The sequence below is a fragment of the Lathamus discolor genome, chromosome 13 (assembly GCF_037157495.1).
Source record: "Lathamus discolor isolate bLatDis1 chromosome 13, bLatDis1.hap1, whole genome shotgun sequence".
Classification (NCBI taxonomy): domain Eukaryota; kingdom Metazoa; phylum Chordata; class Aves; order Psittaciformes; family Psittacidae; genus Lathamus; species Lathamus discolor.
Window position 1 is genome coordinate 4,844,187 of NC_088896.1, and position 23,921 is coordinate 4,868,107.

Here is a 23,921-nt window from a genome sequence, read left to right on the forward strand (position 1 = left end):
AAAATTATGTGGCAGTTTTTACTGTTGTATTTTTTTAAATCTTACTACCATCACGAACAGATGAGAGCGAATACAAAAAAATCAGAATCAGGGAAAGTACACAATTTTTCCATATTTAAAGCAAGGTCATTTGTAAATAGTTAATCAGTGTGCCTATTTCAGTCATCCTCTCTGAGTGATTATCAGTTCTACGTGTTATAATTTTACCACCAAGTAAACTTAGGCTACTTTTGCTAGTACTAGAACAATATGATCTGCAATATGTATCTTGAAGAGTCAGCTACTTCAGTTTCACATCCAGTACCTCAGATCATACAGTCACAGAATGGCTTGGGTTGGAAGAGATCCCTAAAGGTCACCTAGTGCAACCCCCTGCAATGAGCAGATGCTGAAAACCCCTGGCTGTATATACATTCATCTCTTCAGTTCTAACAAATAATAACAAATCTTAAGAAGGGAAGAAAGAATAAGAGCTTGCTAAGCAACCTGTTCTACCCATCAGGGAAGTTCTGTTCCACTATGCTCGTTAAACATAAAGTATGTACATGCAAAAAACTTCCTGTGCCATTAGTGTAATGCCATTAGTGTAATGGCACAGGTAATGCAGAGGGGAACCAAAGCAGAATAATACACAACCAACGAGTACAAACCTGGCTTATTTAATACCACATATTATACCATCTATCAAAGACACTGAAATACAGATTCAGACGAATGACAACACTGGCATCCAGGGTCTTTTTGTTTCTGACCCCCTGACACTTGCTGAATCTTTTACCAAGCCACTTCAGGAAGTTGAACTGAAAGAAAACTTTTTGTCAGCTTAATTTCTGAAGCAGATGACAGCATTGGCAGGTCAAACTAATGGCAGGGCAGAAACAAAAAAGGAGGGGGGGCAGAGCAGCAATACACAGCCAAGGGTAAGGATGGGACTGCAGCAGCCAGTAAGAAGATGTATTTCAGTGGTAAGCCGAGTTCATCTGCAAGGTTGTTTTATCTGGGAATATTTTTGCATGTAGACAAGGTTTACCCAAGAACATGATGGTCTTTGAATTCTTCTCCCAGGCAACATTATAAGAAAAGACCACATATATCCAGAGTTATTCTGAAAAGTGCTATATGAATTCCACTCGGTCATAATATGTAACATTTAGGCTTCATTTAAAGTATTTATGGAACCCAGTCAAAGGAATACAGCAAAAGATTGCCCTGACATGCAAACCAAATGAGGTGAAGATATGCAATACTGTAGGGGTTTTATTCTTTAATGGAAAAACTGGAATCGTAAAGCCAGAAAAATCTCACTATGAAGTGAAGCAGGATAATTTTAAATAATACTGTCCCTAAAGTTCCTGCTTTTGCATTTGAAAAAAGCAGAATTCTGTAATTCTCCACTCTTTATGTGATTCAGGTTTAAGTTTACTCAGGAAACAAATTTAAGCGGGCTCAAAGGTTCACTTAGTTTTAATGCACATGCTCCTTGGCTATTTTGCTGAGTTGTCCAAGTACAGAAAAAGCCTTATGACTGCATTTCTTACTGCCTCAAAGGAACATTATGTCAGCTACCAACAGAACACTACTAATGAAGGCTCCTCCTCATAATCGTGCTATTCTTTTCATACCTATTTTGAGTATTTTAATCCTTACCTTAACTTCTTATTATCATGTATTTCTCAGGCTTACTATCTTACAGTATATTACCTTTTTAGACACATATGAATATCTAATCTCACATATACAGTTACTCTCATTCTCCTTCCTATTGGCAGTAAAAAAGCAGCTGGCAAAGTCAGTAGCTACCACAACAGCAGAGCTGAAACCTGGCATGAACAGTTTTAGTGGGAAACAACTGATGAAAGTTAGCAGGTCTGGACACGCCAAACAAGCACAAACCCAACACTATGGAGGTCCCTACAAAAGCGAGAGGTAGAAGAACAGAACAGAACTAAATCTGCCCAACATCAATGAAATCACTACTCTCACACATCAATACCAGCTGTAAAGCAGCCTGTACTTGTATTTCAATGCTGTCATTAGTATACCCCGATATTTCAACAACCTTCAGCAAAAAATACTGAACCAGGGATCAGCAGGAAAAAAGAGAAGGCAGCTAAAGGCAACTACAAGATGACAATTATATTACTCAATGAATGTTCTGAAATATTTCAGATCTCTTTTTAAAATAAACCACTTCACATAAAATACTGAAATCTTTATGATTTGTTATGAGAAAAAGTTGGAACATATTTCTTTCTAACATTAAGACAGAAATCATCCTGAAGCTTTTACTATACTAGCCATATTTTTAAGTGGGAGAGAAGAAAACACACATATTTTAAAAGTTATTAGTAAGGGAGATGTAACTCCCCATGGAAGAAACTAGATATTAAAACTGGTTTCAGCACAACAAATCCTATGCTTGGCATGAGGAAAAAAATTTCTTTCATATTACTTTGCTGAACAAAATGCAACGTTTGTGCCAGGTCTCTGAGTTTTGTAAGGCCTGCTTACTTGGTGAAAAGAGCCTGTTACCATGGTAACAGCCGTAAAAACTTAAGCCTCAGTGAGATATTAACATTCCTCACTCTTGGAAAGAAAAAGGTTTCCTTTTTTTAGGCAAGTGACCCTTTCTTTTTTTCTAGGTTCCCCCCCTTTCTTTTACATGCTAGAAAAGAATCAGAAATAAATCCTAATCTTGTGTAAATAGTTGAAGATGTGAAGCCTGACTAGTACATTGTTTCTGTACTAAAGCATCTTCTTTTAAAGGAACGGCTCCTTACAGTTGTAACTAGTCCTTAACATAATAAAAGTAAATCACTGAAAGCAAACAAATACTATGGATTTCAAGTAACCTGCTCCTAAGATGTAACAACCGTGAAGAAAAGATGTCCTCATTTTAATGGTGACCTGAGAGTGACTTCCACATGAATAAGCTTGGGTTTGCTTTTTTTAAAAGAACTCTGCATTTCATACTATTATTTAAAACAATGCTCACAGCTGCATCCCGCACCCCCAATTTATTAAACATTTGTTCAGGTTTCAGCTATCCCAACACTAACAAATGCGAGTTAAAACCAAAAATAACGTGACCTATCCCTAATGGCACAATATACTCCCTGTAGTTCACAACTCAACTTAGTTTTAGGTTCAGCTTCCTAAAGTGCAAAGGTGAACTTGACTTCAGAATTCTAGCATGAATTACTGCCAAATGTCGTACTTATGTGTTCTTGCAAACTAAAAACCATCAACTACTAAGAGAAGTATGATCTGAAAAGAGACTTGATCATCCAATAGTTGGGGAAGGGGTGGAAGAAGATAGATAAATTTCCAGAAATACAAGGAATTCTTGATACTGCTTAATTCCAGCTTTATCTGTTGTCCAAAAGAGAAAAATTCCCTCTATGAATCTTGTCTGTCTTTTGTCATCAGCAGCTCAATAATGCTAATATTGCAAGTTACACTGTCAAAACAACATCAGTTCATGCTAGAAATATTAAAATACTACAAATATTTATAGTAACAGTTATGCTGTATGAGTTCAGTGTTGCTAGGTCTGACAACTGTTTAAAAAACAGCTTTAAAGAAGTCTCTAGTCAAAAGAAATGACAGTAAATAAAGCCAAGGGCCTGTACCAAGGTGCAGATTAATTTAGTGCACAAATTCCAATTTTTCTGCATGTTTCAACATTGGATGAAAATTAAACCTTCTGAAAAAGAACTGGGCTTTTTCATAAAAAGATCATTTTGAGCTAGCTGTAATAAGCCTGGGTTTCTTTCAGTTACAAAAGGGGTATTTTGTTTAAAAAAACTCCAACAAACAGAAACTGACCAGATTTTGCATTACAGTGTTTCCAAGGTGTGCCTTTTAAGTGAAATAACTGGAAAGACACACATTTGGAACCAATTTTCTATCAATTCCTACCTGTGTAGGATCCAGAATAATTATATATACAACTCCTATACACAATGTGAACACCCTGTTCTGCTTGGTTTGTCCTGCTGTTCTCCTTTGGAACACAGACATGATCTTCCAACTTCAGTGCCATTTAACACTAGCTTCTTCAAAGAGCAGTATGTTTTATTTCTATTTTACAGTTAAGCAAGCTTGTCTGCTAAAAAAAAACCACCAAAAAACCCAAACCCTAACATAACCAAAACAAGCAAAAGAAGAACTCTTAAAGAGATTTGCCTGTTATCTCCTCCAGGGGGTAAATGTAATTCATATTAGCATGTAAATTGACGTGTAATCACATCATACACCTTTTCTGTAGCTCACTAAACATACTGGTTTAGCTCTTTGTCTAAACAGGCAGGAGTTTAGTGAGAGTTTTTAGCTCACATCAAAACTTTTCTGGAACCTGTTTTGATCTGATCATCGGAAGAGACAGCAAAAATGTATTTTGTTCTATTTCAGGGTCTATTCTGCATTTACTTTTTAAATCTTTCTGTGAGAAATTTTAGGTTTCTTTTTTCTTAAACCCCATCTCCTGAAGATGACTCAGATCTCAGAAAGCCAAAGGAAAACTGTAAGTGTTAACACCACTGTGTATACTACAACTAAACAAAATTCTTTTGCAGAGTAGCATGTGAGTGTTAAGCCAAGTTCTTCTTTATTGGACATATAAACAAATCCTACAGAACCAAAACCAACAGGGCCAAATTCTAATTTGGAATGAGGTTTTGAACAGAGAACTCTGGAACACACTGTGGGTTGTTTTTTTAACATTGCAATGCAAGTGGCTACAGAGACACTTTTCAAACTAAAAAATACAAGATGCCTGCGATAACAAGCTGACTCTCCAAAAAAATCACGATTAAGCTACATACCGCCTCGAGGTTCAGATGAATCATTGCTACCAACAATTACTGGAACACCAGCATCTTCCAACTTCATCTTCCATTTTTCAATTATTTCAGCTGAAGCATCCTAGAAAAATGATGACATAGACTGCAGCTATTTCAAGTGTATGGTGAACCAAACACAGTCCAAACCAAAGATTCCTATCAGAGACAGTATTTACTGGGGCAGTATCTTAAATAAGGTTGGAAACATACCTCACTGGCATCATTGAAAACTGACAGCTCCATGGTTTCTTCAAAATCTTGTTCCCAAACTGACTTCAAACATTCATCTAACCAGCATTCACTATTGTGAACAGGCACGATGACAGACTACAAGGAAAGAAACAAAAATTCCAGTGTATGGCAGTAAGCACTATTTTTGTTTACTTACAGTATAAGAATATTCATTAAAAAGGGGAAGTGCCAAATCTTTCTGAAACTAACATTCACCAAAAAAAAAAAATGCATCTAAAAATATGAAAGTAGGCAAAGATCCTTTCTCTTCATCCTAAATATATGATTGACTTTCTTCTCTATCAAGCTTTTTTCATTGTTTGAGTTCTAAAATGGTTGTTGGTAGATCTCCAAGGAAACAAAAGACACTACTGAAGAAAAAAAACACTAACAAAACATCTGTAACACCACATTAACCTATTTCTAGTATGCCTGTACTTCTTAGGACACTCTAAGCTCACTACTTAATAGGAGATGCTCATATACACAGCCTGTACCCTTGGGCTCTAATCATGTTTTTAAAAATGATTCTATTTAAAACTGCTTTTAAGCACATTAGAAGATGCTGTTGCCATATTCCATAGTCTACGATTTCAACTTCAGTCTTTCCTACTACAGCCTCTACTGGTTCAGTCACACACATGCAAAGCATGAAAACCTATCTGAAATATTTTAAAATTGGTTAGAAACCAGAGATGAAGGATTTTTCTGTTCAGTTACTCACCACTGTTCTAATTAGCCTCCCCCAAAAGCCAACAATTGCCCTCAAATTCTTTCAGTATCTCAAAAATAAACATTCTGGCTATGTTTGTAAAGGGAAAGACCAAACCTGTACCTGCTAAGATCTCTTCTAGATGGGAAACTTAAGGCAAAGAACCCAAATAACTTGTAAAAAGTCTCACTGGACATTTTAAGAAGTTCCTAGAAACAGAACTTCAACTCATCATGTGGTATAACCATAAACACACAAGCTGAAGAAACAGAGGGTTAGTTCCTATTGTGAGTATGTGAGAATTTTAAAAAACAAAGTAACAGAAGAATACTGAAATTTAATTAATCAAGATTTAGTGACATGTGAGTACATGTACACTGTGCAAATACAGGCAAATCATACATGAGTAGGCAGATTTTGTGGACATTGAGGAGCATGCTTTTGTTTTTCTACAGCAGTAGAAAACTCACAAAGAAGAAACATGAGAACATTCCATAGCAAAATTAAAACTATCGTTGTCTAAAATGAATGAAAAAAATGATTTTTGGCAGGATGCTGTAGGAGGCGAAAGGGGTATTTAAAAGAAGTAGGAGGAAACCTGTCTAAAATTTTAAGCAAAGCGGGTCTTTGACTTCTGTTTTGGAGAGATAAATAAGTAGGAGAAATAAAAATAAAAATATGAAACTGATTACCAAATAATTCCAACATACAGACAAAAAAAATTCAGAACTTTGAGACTAAAAGAACAAGCGAAAATATGAGATTCTAAACCAATATATTCCATTGACTCTGGATTTTAATATCGTTTAGGTCTAGATTGCAATAAAAATACAACCCTATACATTTTTACTAATCAATCTAATATATTCATTCAGAAAGAATAGGGTTCTCCAAGTCTTCCAATGACAACATAAACTAGCCACAGGTTTTCACATCCAGAAAAATGAATGATTTGCCAATTTGTTTTCTAATTAACTCTGTAAAACTGTTAACTACTCCATCACAAATCAGCTTGATACTGTTTTGAAAACTACAAAACTGGAACTTATTTGGTTTATTTCCCCATAATGAACTCCTGGTTTAAGTCAGGACAGCAGGGCAAAATACCACAATAATGTTCGGACCTCGGTTTAGTTTAAACTGAAAACAATACGTTACTGGTAGCACATGTAAAATCACCCATAAATACCTCATGGCACTAAGGTACTCAGAACTTAGCATAAAAACTTGGAATAGATTAGTATGAAACATAAAATTTGCAGCTGGTACTTGTCCTGAACTAGGCATGCATAAACTGGCCTTGATCACCAAGTGACTATATCAGAACACTTCAGTCTCCTTGGTTTATTTAGAGGAGAAAGCATCAACCAGGGCACTGCTGCACTTACGGATTCACATCAAAAAACCCCCAGTGAGCAGGCAGTAACCTCAAGAGACAGTCTCTACTTCTTCTGCCCCAAAACATGATCAACCAAAGCTGACAAACATCTCCAGGGACAGAAACACCAGCCTTGCTAAGGCAATCACTAAAAGCAGGCATAAAGGAGACCCAGCATACCATTTCCCAAATGGCTGAAGTAATTTTGCTACAATTTATGCCAACTACCTCTTCAGGGTCTGCATGGATTATTATTCCATCCTCTTTGCAGCAGCGTTTCATATATTTGAAAACTGGTAATGTAACAGTGAACTACAAAAATATGCAGAAAGCTCCTTAAAAGTAACTTTGAGTGAACACAGGGACACAAATTGCAAACGACTAATGCATTTTTGTCATTCCGATATCAATTGAGTGACCACTGCGTCAGAATTGTCCTTTCACTAGCAGAGAACAATTCATAGTAGGATCCAACAGAGGAACATCATCATGGCCTGTAAGCCAAGCACAACAGTTAATACACAGAACTATGATTTGGTTTTGAGCATTGTGACACTACCTGGCTCTCCCTGAACTTCTGATATTCTAGAGTAAGACCTGAAGCAATTTTGGATCTTTTTAGTAATGTTGTTTTGCCATCACTAAACTGAAGATGATGATTCCCGGCTTTGCTGCAAGATGAATTTCGATATATGGCAAAGATGGCAGAATGTGAAATGGTTCAAAGGCAGTGCAATCCCTTTCCTTCTATAAATGTATTCACCAAAAAACCCCTGCTCTTCCTCCCTCAGCTAGGCCGCTGAAAACCAACATCAACCACAAGACAGAAGTAGAAAAACGTGAGGTTTTAAAAACCAGTGTCAGAAACCATGCACTTGAATGTTCTGAATCCAAGAACTCTCTTGTTGCTGGCATTACCACCAGCGTCCTTCACTAAGATATATACTGACCAACTCCACAGTGCTTTCAGTTTCCACAAATTTCAGGTCGAACAGATGCCCACTTCCACATCTGAGTGTGGAAAATCTATTTTAAAAATCACACTGCTGAAGATTTCAGATTAGTCAGAAACAGTTATTTTTAAACAGAGTTTTCATACGAGTCATTATTCCAAACCATTTATAAACTCATGGCTGCTGGCAGAAGCACACTAGTTTTGTCACATCTCCTATGTGGGGTACTTCAAACAAACCCGGAGAGACTTTTTAGGCCACAAACTTTGACCCGCCTTTAGCATGAGACTCTGTGAAGCTGTCCCTCACTTTTGCTTGCCTATTGATCTGTATGGTTTTGCTTTGCAAATGGCTGCCTCACTAAGCCTAAATCGCTGCCAAACTGTGTATAAATGTGGAAAAAAAAATAGCAATAATGAAGAAAAACCCCACACATTGTTACAGGGAGCGATAATAACGCCGGCCCGTCACCGCGCAAGGCCAGGCAGCACACAGCCGCGGCTGAGCCACAAACCCCGCTGCCTTCCTGCGCCGAGCAACCGCGGCACCCGCACACCTCCACGGCCAGCACCGCCCGGCGCCGGCCTCAGCTCTTTACTCCCCTCAGCCCCGAGCTGCCCACCCGGCCCGGCCCGGCCTGCCCCCGCCCCGCCTTCCCTCAGCCCCAGCCCGCCCGCCGGGCACGCACCACCTGGACGGCGCAGCCTCGGCCCGCCGGCGGCCGGGGGGGCACGGGGCGGCGGGCCCCGGCTCTGCCCGCCTCCGCCATGACAGCCTCCGCCCCTCCCTCCGGAACGGCCTGGAGGCGCCGGAGCTCCAGACGGGGTTCTGCCGGTCTGCCCCCCGCCCCGCCCGGGTTTTCTCCCCAGGAACCGGCCCCGCTCCTCGGGCCCGCGCAGCCGCCGCCGCCTCGTCCCCTCAGGCCTTTCTCGCCCAGCTCCCGGCGGGAGCTCCCTCAGGGCGCGCGGGGCAGCCGCCGCAGGAGGAACAACGATGGCTCCGCAGGCCGGAAGCTGCGCCGGGCGGCGGGCTCGGACGGCGGCGAGCAGCGGGGCGCTCGGCCGGGAGCGGCTTCGGGCTCGGGCTGGAGGGCCCCGTGAGGCGATTTAAAGCGTTAAAGGTGCGCGGTGTCAGGTCCGGCTGCCCCGGCCTGGCTCGGGGTGTGCTGGTCGGGCCGCAGGCGGCGGAAGGTGTGCCCTGTGGAGGCAGCAGTTAGTTAACTGAGGGGTGCCTGCGGGTTCCCGGCCGTTCTCTAGTCGCAGTGTTTTACGTGCATGTCTGCAGTCAGCGCTGGGCTGTTCAGTGCAACCAGGGCCTTTTCCAGTAAAAACGAGGAAATACTTCTTGGCTGCAGTGATACCATTATCGATCAGTTACTTACTTGTGCAGCCACTTACTCCCCTTGGAAGTATTCACAGCTAAAAGGTACAGCAAGAGCAGGCCCTGTACAACAACCTGTTTTAAACTTTGCACATAGCGATCCTTGTTGACCAAAATCCAGAGATTATCCCTTGTTTATCTGAAGAGCGTTCAACAGCCAGACAATGGAGGCAGCAAACAGAGCGGAGTTATCTTAGAATGCTCTCTGGCACACCAGTCGCAGAGCTGAGGAGATGAGGACGACAGCCAAGCAGTAATTCACCCTCGGAATCTATTTCAAGTTACCTACACAGCTTCTGTCCATCCAGCCTCAGTTTAATCTCTCTGTGAACAGCACTGCTGAATACGATCATTGCTTTCTCTGGTGACGAAGGCTTGAGAGCACTTTGATGCTGCCTGCCTGCCTTGCTTTATCTAAGAAAGTGTAGCAGAGTATTGCTTTACTCATGCTGAACCAAACAAAAGTCCCAGTCAGGGACCAGTGCCTCATTATGCGAAGCAGTCTACAAAATGCAGAGCAAACCCCATATTTCCTTCCCAGAGGAGAGCACAGAACAGACCGAAACCACCAGCAATGTTATATTCTGCAGCTGACCACAGAGGGTAATTAAATACAAACATCTACTTAAAACGTGGTTCTCATTTGGGGGAATTTTGGACAGACATTTAAAGGCCCACAAGCATGCAGAACCTATTCAGTGGGATTTTCAGTGCAACCTAGGCATCTAGCTTCCATTGTGAGAGACGTTACCTACTGGCTTTTGAAAACCTAGCAGGCATTTCTGTGTTCTTGGGCAATTAAATAGTTTTCAGAATATAGTCCATTGTTTCAGTGCCTGTTCCCCTTTCATGTGGGTCAGAATGGAAAGAGATCTAATACTGTCGTGAGAGACTCATTTAGAAACAAGCAAAAATGGTTTGGTCCTAGTTGTATTTCCAATTGCTCTGCTTCAGGGATTTTTCAGAGTGGTGAGGAACAGCACAGAAAGTTCTTGCAGCTAAAACCATTACAGAGTCTAAGACTTTTCTCATCATACTAGTTTTTAGCTTTTATTTTTGATAAAGCAGTCTCTTGATGATTATTACTGTGAACCTAAAACCTGCAAATTCTGGAAGCTTGAGCCATCAAGTAGAAAGTTTCCTTATCTTGATGGAAAGACACGGTATCTGGAAAGTTGTTTTGCTTTCTACATTTAGCTGTCATTTCAGAAATGACACAGCCTAGTTATAGTATGGACAACTTAGACCTATTGACTTGTGAGGACAGATTTCAACTGATTCACTGGGAGTTTAAAAGAAAGACAAAAAAAAGGACTCCTTGTGTAGGGTATCACTGGGGTTATTTAGGCCAAGTCGGCTTGGGTTTAGTTTCTTTTTGAAAGGGTCAGACTGTAACTGGGGGGGTAAGAGAGTATCCTTACAAACAAATCAATTTTTTGATGTTGTGGAGCATGTGGACAACTTAATTCAGGCATATCTTTATTGGGATGACCAAGTGAGTAGAGAGTTTTAACACCTTTAACACCTGAATTTATAAGTTTCAGTACTGAATTATTTCCAGAACATGCCATGTTGAAAGGATCATTCAACAGAGTAGGCAAAATACTCAGTTTACAGCTAGTTTTGAAACCACTTCTATTCAAAGAATGCTTTGAGCTTCCAAAAATGGTCAGTTATGTTCATAAAATATCACTGTTAAGTGGCAAGAGGGGTGCAATATTTCTTATTATAGTACTGTAGGGCAGAATGGGATTTGAGAAGCTCATCTAGCAGTCGTGCCATCCTGAGACAGAATCAACTTTGTCATTCCTGACAAATAACTACTAGCCTATTCACAAAGGCCTTCCTCCGACAATGGAGGTTTCAGGACATCCTCAGACAATTTATTGCAGCCCTCACTATCTTTACCCTTAGAATGAATTTCTTAATATCTAGACAAGGGGTAACGGGTACCAGTTACTGCTGAGGAGATTCTGACTGGACTCAAGAACAAAAATTTTCACAATGAGAATAATCAGCCATTGTAGTCATCTCCCCAGGGAGGTGATGACTCCCCAGCACAGGACGGCTGGCCATGGTGCTGGGACATCTAGTCTGTGTCATGCTTTCCCTAGAAGGGATGAACCAGATCTTTTTCCCCTAGGAAAAACATCCAGATACCTATCATTGCCTCAGTTTTAGAGCTGTTGAGCCTATTGCATGACTTCCCTCTGTTACACGGAAGCTCCTTGCTTGCTCTTGCTCTCTACAGAATAAAGTCTTCAGTTCCCCAGTTTAGGTAGTGTTAGTAGTTCAAATATTTTCCCTTAGGCAAAAGTTAGCCTCCTTTCCTCCTACCTCAGCTGATTCAGCAAGTTGACCACATTTTAGGCCAGATGTGAAAAGTTCTGCTGGGCTATTAAAACAAACCAAACCAACAACAAACCCCCGCCCAGCACTCTATCCTGCTTTTTTGCAGGCCTGACAAAGAAATACCTATTTCATAATCAGACATAGAGTCAATACAAATGAGAAGGCGACTAACCTGCCAAAGACCAGAATCCCTTATACAGGACACAGCGCAGCATCCCCTGAGCCTGTAGCTCTGCCCTGGGTGGCTCCCTCAGCCCCCTCTTTCAGGGGTGCTCTTACAGCTCTCTCCCCAGCGGTTTATCCCTGCAGCTGTGTGCATTCCCTCTCAGCTGCCTTCTGGCTAATGCCTGTGTTAACTCGTTCTTTGCCTGAGAGGGCTTGCAAACTCCATCCCAAATCTGTTATTCCTTATCCACCCTGCACCCTGCCATAGCCACTATTTATGTATTGTCAAGTTGTTGTCGTATTTCCCTCCCATCCTGCTCTCTTGTTAAGGTTATGCACATCTGATTCTTTCAGCCTTTCCTCACTGGTTGTGCTTTAGACTGCTGTTCACTCTCATCTGGACTCTCTCTAGGTTCTTTGCATCTCCACTGGAAAATGAGGCCCAGCGCCAGACCTGGGGTTCCTGCTGGGGTTGGACCACTGCTGGGCAGAGCAGGATTACTTCGCATGTCTTGCAGTCCCTACTCCTGTTTGCACAGCTTAGTGCAGTGTTTGCCTTTTTCACAATGGCTTGACACTGTTGACTCCTAATCAGCTTGTGATCTATTATATCCCCTAGATCTTTTTCTGCATGAGGGAAACAGTATTTTAGCAGTTTTATTCCAGTCAGCCACATGAGAAGAAAATGACTGAAGTAGTGTGAGTGAGATTATCTGCTTTGTGCTTCAATACCAGAATTGTTTACTGGTTTCCAATTAGTTACATGTGTACGCCCTGTTAAGGGAGTTGCACAAGTGCTGCTAATGCCTTCCTTTGGCCTTCAGAGCCTTTATTACTAGTGGAGACTAGTATCTAGGAGTTATTTGGGTCAATTTCCCTGTGTACTCAAGACTTCAGATGGTCTGCTGAAATTGCAGGGCCGATTGCTCTGAAAAAGCCTCGTATAATTTAGAGATACTGAGGTTGAATAATCTCGTTGAAAAATGCTGTTGCTTTTTTGAGAAGTGTTGTGTGAAACGTTTGTCTCTTCAAAACACTAGCTGTCGTTGCAAAGGATGTTGCTGTTGCTTGGGGTTTTTTTTGTTAAATGAGTCAGTCTGAAGAAGCCTGTGGTTGTTTTTATGAGCTGGCAAATGTCACAAATATTTTGTTAACACGAGAACTGGACTTAAGTACCTTTGAGGGTAAACTAGAGAGATGTCATTCATTTCAGTACCAGTCCACACCTCCAAACATACTCTCTTCTTGACCACCACCAGTCATCCCGCTCCCCATGCACCTTCATTTCTTGTCCTCTCATCACCCTGCTGAGCCACACTGCAGTTTTCTGCAGGTCCTCTGTTCTGCTCGAGCCATCCTCTTAACTTCTCTAGTTCAGGCTACTGAGTATACTCTTAGTTTAGTGTGGCCTTGTGGCAATAAGGCTGCAGGACATAAAAGTAGTGGCAAGGGAGAGGCACGGTCCTTTCACAGAGCTGAAGATCATCAGTGCAGGTTTTTCTTTACCTAGGGCTCCAGTAATTGAACAACCTTTTTGCAAAGTTACACTTTCGCTTGGCAATCTTTTCCTAAAGGAATGCTTTATATAATGTGTGTATATTTAGACTGCAATAAAAGAAATATCTGAAGTCTGCTGCAGAATCCAGTGATAGGCAATAACCACCTGGTTAATACAGCTTAGTTTTGTTATTAAGTAACCAATCTGAAACCTAGTAAAGTCATAATGGTATTTTCCTTACTTACCCGAAAAGCTTTATAAGTAAGTTATTTGGTGGGGAAAAAAAAAATGTTATTTACAAAAGATAGTAAGATTCAGATAATGGAAATAGATAAAAGCTAGCCTTGAAATCCCATTTTCCTAATCTTGACAAGTTCCTGTGTGCCACAAGTGATAACCCTTGAGAATCAAAGCTTTTACTTGAAGAATAAACCTCTAGAAAGTTCAGTTTAACTTACTTGTTTTTCAAAACCATGCCTCTGTTTCATCTTCTTGATGACTGATGTGTTAATACTTATGAAATGAATTTGTGCTCGAGAGCTGAGGAAAATAAGTGCAATTGTGCATTTCCTAACGATTCACTGGTAAATTCATACTGTCCACAGTCAGAATTCTGTTGAACTTCAGTACCTTTGGGAGCTTAAACTTCTTTGTATATAAGCACAGGAAGCATCTGACATTTTAAGATGGGAAAGTGCTTAAAGAAATAAATCATATATCTACAAAGGAATGTATATATAACAGGAACTGGGATGTGTATAATACACTGAGAACCACAAGACAATGTACTGGATGCACATCTTTATATGACATACAGACAGGAAGGGAAATGAGTAACATTTTGAATTATGAATTAGCCAAAGGCCTCTATAGAAAAGATTACAAGAGTTGTATAGCTCTAGAGAATACAGCAATATTTACTTAATACATCTTCATTGAAAACAGAATTCAGTAGGCTCTTTAAATCCCTATACTACCCTATAAATAACACATTATTATATCATATCTTATTATATCTTTTAATATAATTCTTAAAATACTAATCTACTATGGAAAGTGTGTCTTAAAGTGCACTTTATTCTGACTAATTCCATTTCAGTGTTGTTTATTTTTCAAGCAAAGACTGTTTTCCCATCTTCCTGTAAGTGCCAATTCTTCACTCACTCTGGGTTATGAAATTCAAAGTTCTTTCGGGTTCATACATCTTCAGTAAAACAGCTTTTACAGCTTCATTGAAGTTACTAATAATATGCTGATAGTACAAAGTTTGGATAGTGAGCAGCGTATTTCCTTTCAGCTGTATTGGCTGTGTGTTGTAAAAGAGTAGTAAAGATGTAATTCTTGACAGAAAATTGACCAGATATGAGCAGAACAGAGACAGGAAACTCTTATCTTTCAGTGAAAAGCTGTTACTCCATTTTTATGTACTTTCTTTGCTGAATGTAACCCTTCTCAAGGCCAGGAAGGCCTTTGAACAGCCTGACAAATACCCTGCTAACCTGGGGACCTCCCGCTCTACAAGGAAGCATGCCAACAAGCTGTGCAAGTGGTATCTGTGATGGCTTGTTACTGTCTTACCCAGCGGTGCATGAGGGTCCTGGGTTGTGGGAGGGACAGAGAAACAGCCCATGTGCGAGATCTTCTGTCAAGTCAAGACTCGTGATAGGGACATCTTCGTGTCGGATGGAGGAGGTGTGGGATGCTGTGGGGAGCAGGAGGTGAGAACACCACCAGCTCTCGGGGCTGCACAGCACTGCTGCACTTCTCTGGCTTCAGGGCAGCTGAGGAGAAGCCGTAGCCCCATGCAGCACTGGGATGGTGGGGGCTGCCAGCACTGGGGCACAGGAGGGGTAAAGGAAAGGAGGGTCTGCAGCCTTTCAGACCTCAGCAAATCTGTCTGTGTAATAATCCTTCCAAAGGACATGATCAATTCACGGTAATGTTGGGTGAATAAGCTAACAATTGTGTCGAAGTTATTTTTAAGGTAGGGTTATAATATCTTCTCTGACTTTACAGATAGAATTTGGCTATCAAAACTGTTTGAGGAGGAGGTCTATGGAGACTGCATTGTTGTGCTAGCAGGATATAATGGATGACAGTAAATTATTTCGTTGTGTGGAGGCTCCCTGGTAACATCATCCTGATGCTATTAGAGCCTGCAATAAACCACCATACACAAAAGACTCTACTTCTCCCTCCCTGTGACAAAATGCTTACTCGTCTGCTTCTGCTGAATGCTCTTATTCTTTCCATAACCAACCCAACTACTTAACTTCTATCTAAACTTTCCCTTCCCAAATTAGGTACTTCTTTTTTTTTTTTTTTTTTTTTATTGAACTGCAAGAGAGAGCGAGCTTTAATTTCACGATCTGGAAGCCAAGATCCTCATTTTGACTTCAAGTGAAATCAACTAAAAATAGCATTTTGCTAGCTTTGCTTCTTGTGCTACATCCAATTCTCTGCCTATTGAGGCAGAATTCAAGGATATATAAGTGTCCAACTCCATTGATAGCATTGACCTAGAAGCAGATCCTGCAGGTTTTTAAATACTGGGATACCTGCAAATGCATATGAAAAGTTTAATTTTGTTTTAAAGCCTCCAACTGTATAAAGTCGTATTCTTTAGTGTTCTCATCTTGGATTCTCAGATTATTTAGGCACCCAATAATCCATGTGCCAGTTGTGGTTATTATGCATGTAAACTTGAACTTTGACAGTTCATACTGTTGCAGAACATTGGTATGTGCATTCCTTTATCTTCCCACCGTCCCTGCAGTTGCTCTTCATTATTGTCAGTGCTTATTAGTTAGAAAACTACATTCCAGTTTGTTTGGGCCAATTAAGTGGTTGGAGAGAGCAGCTCTTGTATGGGTTCCCACTAACTGTGTATCACCAGCCGTCATCTACTGATGCATTAAACAGACCTGAGCTGTGCTGCTGTCTTAAAGAAGCAAATCCTTGTTTCTCAGTTGACCAACTTGCAAAAACTCTTCAGACTTCTGGAGGTTTCAGTCTTGTGTAGCAATTAAAGGGGGAAAGGAATTCTAAGTAAGAGCTGTTGTATGAATGATTGTCATAATTACTTTATATCAGTCATGTGTTTAGGATGCTGTCTTCCTAGATGGCAGGGAAGAAGAATACCAGCAGAGGAAACAGTCCTTGTGCTGCTTCAATATTGTGACTTGCAGCCTGTCTGAAAGCACAACAAAGGCTTGATTGTGCAAGTGCCCAGCTGATCCAACAAGCAATGAATAAGTGAGCAATGGTCAACAGTGAAGGAGTGGATATCACAGAGGGCAATTCAAAAAGGTTACAGTGCTGTGAAGTGAGGGAGGCGTGAAATGAAATAGAACTAGAAATACAAAGATAATCAACTAGTTGAGTTAGTTTGAAATGGTCCATCATGTTTTGATAAAGTAGAAAAAAGTAATATGACTATAAACCTCCCTTACCTTCAAAGTCCTACACTAATCTCTTAACCCTTGAATGGATTTGCTTGTCTTTTCAGCCAGAATCCTGTTGGCAAATGCAGGAGATACATAGACATATATATTGCTAAGATGGCAAAGGTCAGATTTGATACATACTGCTTCAAGGACTTATCCCAAACACATTAAAAGAAAGGGAGTTCCGGTGACCACAGCATCTTCTAAAAATATTAACATTTATTCTGGCTGTGTGGTATTTCCAAGTAAAAATACTTCCAAATTTGCTAGTCATTTCTTGACAGGTTTTCTTAGATTTCATGGCTTGTCACTGTCCTGGGACATTTCAAATGAAGATCTTTTAGCTTCCACAAGGCCTGTCACCATACCTTCAACCTTTCATGTTGTTTGGCCTTTGCCATTGCTCTCACAAGAAACTAGCAGAGCACCATAAGTTTGTGTCAGTTGATTTTCAGAGCTCCTCACCAACTAAATTCAGCATTATAATACAGAGAAATGTCTTCCAGAAGGTCAGGCAAGGAACTGAGTGGAGACTTTGACAGAGAACCTCACTTGTCTTCTCAGTCCTTTATCAGCGGAGAGTTTCTGTGCTCAGATTTGTTGGCACCTAAATGAGAATGTAATCTGACCTAATAAAGCCAAAGCATGCTTTGAACAAAAGTTGAAAGCCATCAGAACCTCGTTCAGCAGATGTATTGTTTGTCATCTGGAAACTTTGCAAAATAGAAAGTTTGCCAGCTGAGCTGCAGGTCTCTTTGGAAGAGTTTTCTTGCTGCTGAGCGGGGTGGTGCTAAAAGAGATGCAGGGCCCTTTACCCCTTCCTTTGCATACATCTCCCCTGCAAGTGCTGCCACAAAGCAGCACAAAAAGCCCTGCTTCGTGGAGCAGCACAGATCTTGTTTCATTATCTGATCCATTGTTTTTCCTTAAGCAAATATGTAATCATGTAATTCCTCATCTGCTTTAATCAGAATCAGTGCTATTTCTCCCAGAATGTCACTGACAGGAGAACTGTGCAGGCAGATTGGGTATGGACAGAGAGCTCTTTCTGTCTTGTCTCTGTTAATGCTGCATTATTTGCTAAGACATCACTTATTTAGTGAGTGATTGAGTTTAGGAAGAAGTGAAAATCCATGTGCTGCTACTAACAATGAGCAAAGCTTGCTGCCCTAGAACTGCTACTGTATTAGTGTGGGGGGGAAGTTTGTCATATAAAAACTACCCCATAGACTAAATATGGCTCACAGGAGCTTGTCAGCCTTGCTCTAAAATAATCCCTGTTGTCAGATCTGAGGTGGATCTGAAAAGACCTGCTGTTGAGAATTAAGTGTGAAATTTGAAAACGATTAAGTTGAATTATTTACCCTGTTAGTTCATCATGTCTGCAAAAATATCCTCTTCCCTTCTAGTAACCTGGCAACGAATACACAGGGCACAATTATTTTTGCACAATTTGTAGGAGACTTGCATTAAAATGCATGTCGGTGGCTTTATTTCATGACAAGCAACACTGCAAATGTTTGTTTATCCTGGCAAGGGCTGGATTTGTTTAGTGTAACTTGCATTAGTTTTGTCTAAATTCTGAAGCAGAAAGGAAAATATGTTCTTGTTTTCAGATCAGTGTTACAAACACTCTCTTTAGCTTTGTTTTTATTATGAGAAGTGAATACTAATGGGTTCGGGCCTGTGCTATCAGATTCTCCCACCAAGTACTGGAAACTTCTGAATGGGTTTGCAGCACTACTGATTGCACAGGCTGAGGCTACAGGTTGCAGGCTGTTTGTAGGCTGAAGGAGCTGGAGAAAATGAAAAACTAAGCCAGCCAAGAGGATATGCATCAAGATAAATATCAGCTTCACCAGTGGCATGAATTACGCTTTCTGAAACAGGAAATTAATGTTCATTAGATGGTGGAAATAAACAACTGGTCCTCTTAAAAGTCCTCAGATTAAATGCTGGGTTTCCGAGTGCTTTTTGGCAGACATTTGAAATACCTAGGTTATTGTGAAATGAAAAGAAAACACTAATTCTTGTGGATGAAACACACAGGACTATCCCCAGAACAACAATATGCTGAGGCCTCTCTAGAAGTTTTTGGGGTTGACTTCAGCTTTATGCACTCTCAGGCATGCAAGCATGAGTTAATGCCTGCAACCCAGAGGAGTCTCTAGACTTAGGCACTAAATCCTCTGCCCGGGTCCCTAGGTCCTGAGATAGGGGCTGCTGTGTGGGATGGCAAATGATGAGTGTTTCTTAGCCATCTTTTGTGCTTTGTGTTACTTCGTTGATCCTCCTAATAGGCTGCTTGGGTGCGGACATCATTCCTTTCAGTGCTTTTCAGTTTGATATGCAATTCCGGTCTGCATGAGCTGGGTTGCTTAAACAGTTTAAGGTGTTTGGAGGCTGTTGGGGACAGCACCATTGCTACTGATGCTGTGGCCCTTGGCTCGATGAAAACCAAGCTGTGTGATTTGGGAAAATGGGCCTTGGTATCCTAAACTATGTTTTTAGCACTGTCATAGAGTATGGGTGTAATCCTTGCTCCACTTTAGACTTCTTGGCCATGATTATGACACCTCACTCAGTCTGCCTAATCTGCATGCATTTTAGCTGGCTGAAGTGCTTATATTAAGAGCAATGAAGCCGGAGTGTAGTCAGTCTCCCTCTGCAGTCAGCATGGAGAGGCAGGCACTTTCAGAAGGTGATTCAGCTCTTACCTGGGCTGAGTTACTGGTCTTGCAAAGAGGCTTTACTCCCCATTGCTTCTAGGGAGCACTGGCGAGGAGGACATACCTGACCTCGCTGCTTAAGGGGCAGTGTTAGTCCTGTCTATTACCCTTCTCCATATGCAGGAGATGGAAATAAAGACCATGAGGAGAAAGGGACATTTATTTGCCAGCAACTCTTTAAGTGTAGAAATTTTAAAAATAAAATAATACACATTGCCCAAACTACTGCTTTGCCTTAAATGTCCCAGTATTCCTGGTGAATGGATTTCACTGCCTGCAGAGGTGGCATCCCTGTGTTCTGCAGCGCAGGAGCCCATACGTGTAACTCGAGGCACACCTACTGGTTTGGTCACATCACAAGTCCGGGCATCTCCACCTGTTTATTTATTTATTTTAGGGTAATGTCTTATAATTAACTTGCCCAAATAATGCTTATTGTTTTTTTTTTCCCAGAGTTTTTCCGCTTATCTGACAATTAAGACTCAGTATTTTCAGTCTTCCATTTGTGCCTGCAGCGAGATCCATTGATTCGGGTGGGAGCTGGTTGGGATCCGAATGCAAACATCCAGAGGCGGAAGCTGGACTGCGCTTGCAGCCGGAGCTGTTTGTTCCCAGCGCTGCCTGTGTGTCCAAGGGGAGAGGGGCAGCTCTGCTCCAGCGCTCCCCGCCCCCTCTTTCAACACTTCTGCAATGCTGCCTCGCTCTTTAAAATGCAATCCCTAAACTGACACTGTTCCATCAGCAATACTGCTGGCCTATGGCTCTATTTCAGCTTGCAGTTAATGCTGGCTTCTTCTAGGAAAGATTTGCTTGTATTTCTTTTAATGGGTGTCATCTTCTGTTACATTCTGAAAGCCAAAATGTTTCCATTTAAAACAGAAACAAAACCAAGAAAAGCAATTTAGGAGTAATAGCAACTATGCTCAGACAGTAGGACTGAGAGAAGTAAGCAGGAAGAAGCATAAGGGTGCAATTATGGGTGAATGTATTTTCATTACTACTTTTAATTTCATGAGAGCAAGTAACATGGTACCCCCTCTACTACACACAAAGATTTCCCACTGTTCATTCAGCTCTGAACCTCTCCCTGGTTTGTTACTCTGCTTACATCTGTCTGCTGGATTTACCTTACAAATTCTACTTCTTTCATATTATGCCTGTATGAATTTTCTATTGTTCTCTCTGTGGCTTGTTTGAATTCTCAGACCACTCTCTTCTCCCTCCTGCTTTGCCATGCATGCTGCTTAGCTATGGCTTTGCCTTTCCACAAAATACCCTGCTTCTCCTCCTTCCCCCTCCTCCTTTAAAGTCTCGGATTTCCCTTGCTGGCAGCCGGTGAGGGGCTGCACACCATGCACTAGCTGTTGGGTCTGCTCTGTAACCACAGGACCTGATTCACCTCCTGCAAGCTGAGTAGTGTGAAAATAAATCAGCTGAGAGGAAGCTGGGTGGGAGTTGCAAAAATAGGGACACATGGTGAAACCAACACATAGGCTAGGCAATGACCAGCAAGGCTCTCAAGAAGTTTGCAATTCTCCCGTATATATTCCCTTTGGGACAAGCAAGGCCGAGTGAGACCTTTCAACAGATTAGCTCTGCCACACTGTTTAAACCAGCTTTGCATGTTCAGCTGCGATGTGCTTAACCTAAAATCCTGCCTCTGAGAGTATCCTCACTGTGCCTTGGGGCCAGGCCCCGGCTTGGCAGGGGAGTTTTGTCCCTAATACATAGGATCTAAATGCATCCATGGTTTGAAGAAAATGTAAATCCAGACCTGAGCTTGAGCCCATCTCTAATCACTGCTTGATTTTGTTTTCTCCAAAGTACTGAAGCAAATTAATCATCTCTCCTTCAGCAGGTTCTCCTCTTGCAGCCACCTGCTCTGAGTCCTTTCAGATTGCCACCGTTGGTGCCTGGGTTTGTAGCTGTGACAAACAAATACTTAAAGTGAATTTAGAAGCAAGTCTCAGAAGTGAGTGTGTAGATCCTCTTTTTCAGGTTGCTCCTTGAGGAAGATGATGGAGGTTTATTGGGGTTCAAGTGTTTGAGTGTATGAAGCTGTTTCCAGAACCTGTATCTCCAGTCCTGCCACAATTAGGCCAAGTGTAGTAGTAACTTAGTGGCTTCTATTTTCAGAGTAGTGTGAAACCTTTGCTGCAGAGGATTTATGTTTCCATTTGACATTATACAATATTTTCCTTCCAGATTTCAGTGAAGTTCTGCTCTTTCTGAATTGTAAATGTGAAAAAATTACTGTTCAGAATGTTCTCTCTTGAAAAGATGTTTGCTTTTCACAGCTCAAACAGAAAACAGCTCAGTGCATCCAAAAGCTGCCTCACCCTTTGAGCGTGTTCCCAGATCTCAGCCAAGAGCACTACTATGGAATAGCTGTGAGTAGCCGGAAGAGCATTGTGGGGATTGAGATGCAAATGAGCAAACCAAGCAGCCCCCTTCTCTGCAGAGGTTCCCTATCTCCTTCTGCCCCTCACTTTTGAACTGAGGGAGGCTTAACCTGGGCATGGGCTCTGCAGCCATGAGCCCTGGCTCTGCAGCCAGAAATGCTGACTCTGCGGCCACAATTCTGGGCTTTGCTCATTGTAAGACTCATCAGCCTGGGTCAGATGAAGGAACTGCATCAGCATCAATGAGGGCATGGAGGACAGGAGGGGCTTTCAAAGCCCCCACGTTGCCATTACTTTTCTGGCTCCTCCAAACTAAATGCTGCTGCCTTTTCTGAAGGGGGAGAAGGAAAGCCAGAGGCAGTGGCAACTGCAAAATAGCACATGCTGTTCTGTATCGTAAAGTTCCCAGTTTTCAGCCAGTTTACAAAGTTCCAAAGTGTAATGTGAGCAGCTGCCTGGGCACTTGTTTGTTTTGTCAAATGCAGCGAGTTAGAATATTGCAAAGGCAATCAGATACTGTAAGTTGGGAGGCAGGCAGAGGGTCGCACATCTAAACACGCCGAGGAACAAAGCACTACGACGTTGTCTCTGTATGCTTTTCTTTCCAGTACGAGGGAAGGAAGCAAAACATTCCAACAAAATCTCCTTCTAAAGCAATAATCAAGGCACTGAGCTCTAAAGCCCGTGTCGCTGCACATGACCGGGAGAATAAAGCATTTTGCATTTATTGCATGTTGTCATCACTTTGCTCAGTGTTGTCCCTGCATGCTAATTACATGTTTACATGCATTGCATCATTTGGTGGAATTGCTGTAATTATGTTAATAGATCATCATCAACAGAACAGTACCTGTAATTTACCAAACAAAAACGACATGAAAAGCTAACCCCGCAAATGGCACTGCAAAGGATTTAATCCCCGGTGCAGAAGCAGGCAGGAAGCACTCAGAACTGGAATATCCCGGTTTAGCCAGCGGATCCTCCCAGACAGCACCAGGGCACTTTGCAAGGTGTTTTAAAAGGTACTAACGAGGGTAACACACTGTGAGCAGGGTGTAAATGTTTAATACTCATCCATGAACTCTCACCTAGAAAAATCTGTGCGGTGCCCTTAACAAAACTGCGTGACAGGCACTTGAAAAGAGCAACAGGAGACCAAGAAACTCGGTGATCTGGAAATGCTTTAACCCCTCTCCGATCTGCGGATGTACAGAATCAATCTCGACTCCCTTGTTGCTTCTTTGACAGAAATACGTGGCGACTGGCATATCGGAGCACAGCCTGTGTGCAGCTGGAGCCTCTCGCCCTATCCCCATATCCAGGGTTCTTTTCCCCATTTATCCTGGCCCTGGTACTTTGGGTTTGGGGCTGATTCACCCCTTGCACTTCCCCCACATCCTGGAAGGCTTTTTTTTTTTTGGCCTTTGGTTTCTCGGAGAAGGCTCTCCCGCCACCGGGGGTTAAGTATCCAAAGTCAACAGTGGAATAAACGGGGACATTAAACAAGACAAGGAGTTATCCAGAGTGGTCATTAAGTGTTGGAGAGTTTTACAAACACCATCAAGTCCCAAGTGCTTCCTGCTAAGTGGAGACACAAGAAGGTTTCAGCAAATTCATCCCCCCTCCCCGCACGCAGCAACGCGCCCAGGTGGAAACCTGCTGCGGGCAGGGGAACCGGGGTGCACGGCTGGCACCGGCTGTCCCCGCAGTGCGGGTCAGTGCCAGCACCCACCGCTTCCCCACCGCAGGGAGGCCCAAAGGAAACCCTCTGCTCCTGCCGGCCATCACCGCTGCCCCGTGCGCTGGGGGACAGGCAGGGCAGGGGCGCTCC

General features: G+C 41.9%; 1 protein-coding gene and 1 long non-coding RNA gene across 12 annotated transcripts in view; one reads left to right on the forward strand and one right to left on the reverse strand.

Moving 5' to 3' along the window:
- The window catches only part of B3GNTL1 (UDP-GlcNAc:betaGal beta-1,3-N-acetylglucosaminyltransferase like 1), a 123,193-nt gene extending 114,057 nt beyond the window's left edge, over nt 1-9,136 (reverse strand). For 10 of the 11 annotated variants that reach the window (XR_010615778.1, XR_010615779.1, XR_010615777.1 and 7 more), the window contains exons 1-3: nt 8,807-9,136; nt 5,055-5,171; nt 4,827-4,926 (exon numbers count right to left, since the gene is read on the reverse strand). Coding sequence is in view for 5 of the 11 variants with exons in the window: in XM_065693725.1 (XP_065549797.1) it covers nt 4,827-4,926; nt 5,055-5,171; nt 8,807-8,887 (298 nt within the window). In the remaining 6 variants the exon portion in view is untranslated. Of the gene's footprint in view, nt 1-4,826; nt 4,927-5,054; nt 5,172-8,550; nt 8,632-8,806 lie in introns of those variants that run through there. The other variant, XM_065693729.1, reaches the window with a different exon arrangement.
- A 10-nt stretch (nt 9,137-9,146) lies between these two features.
- LOC136021468 (uncharacterized) lies at nt 9,147-23,601 on the forward strand. The gene is made up of 2 exons (XR_010615783.1): nt 9,147-9,238; nt 21,986-23,601. It is a non-coding gene; the product is annotated as an uncharacterized LOC136021468 (long non-coding RNA).
- The last annotated feature ends 320 nt before the right edge of the window (nt 23,602-23,921 follow it).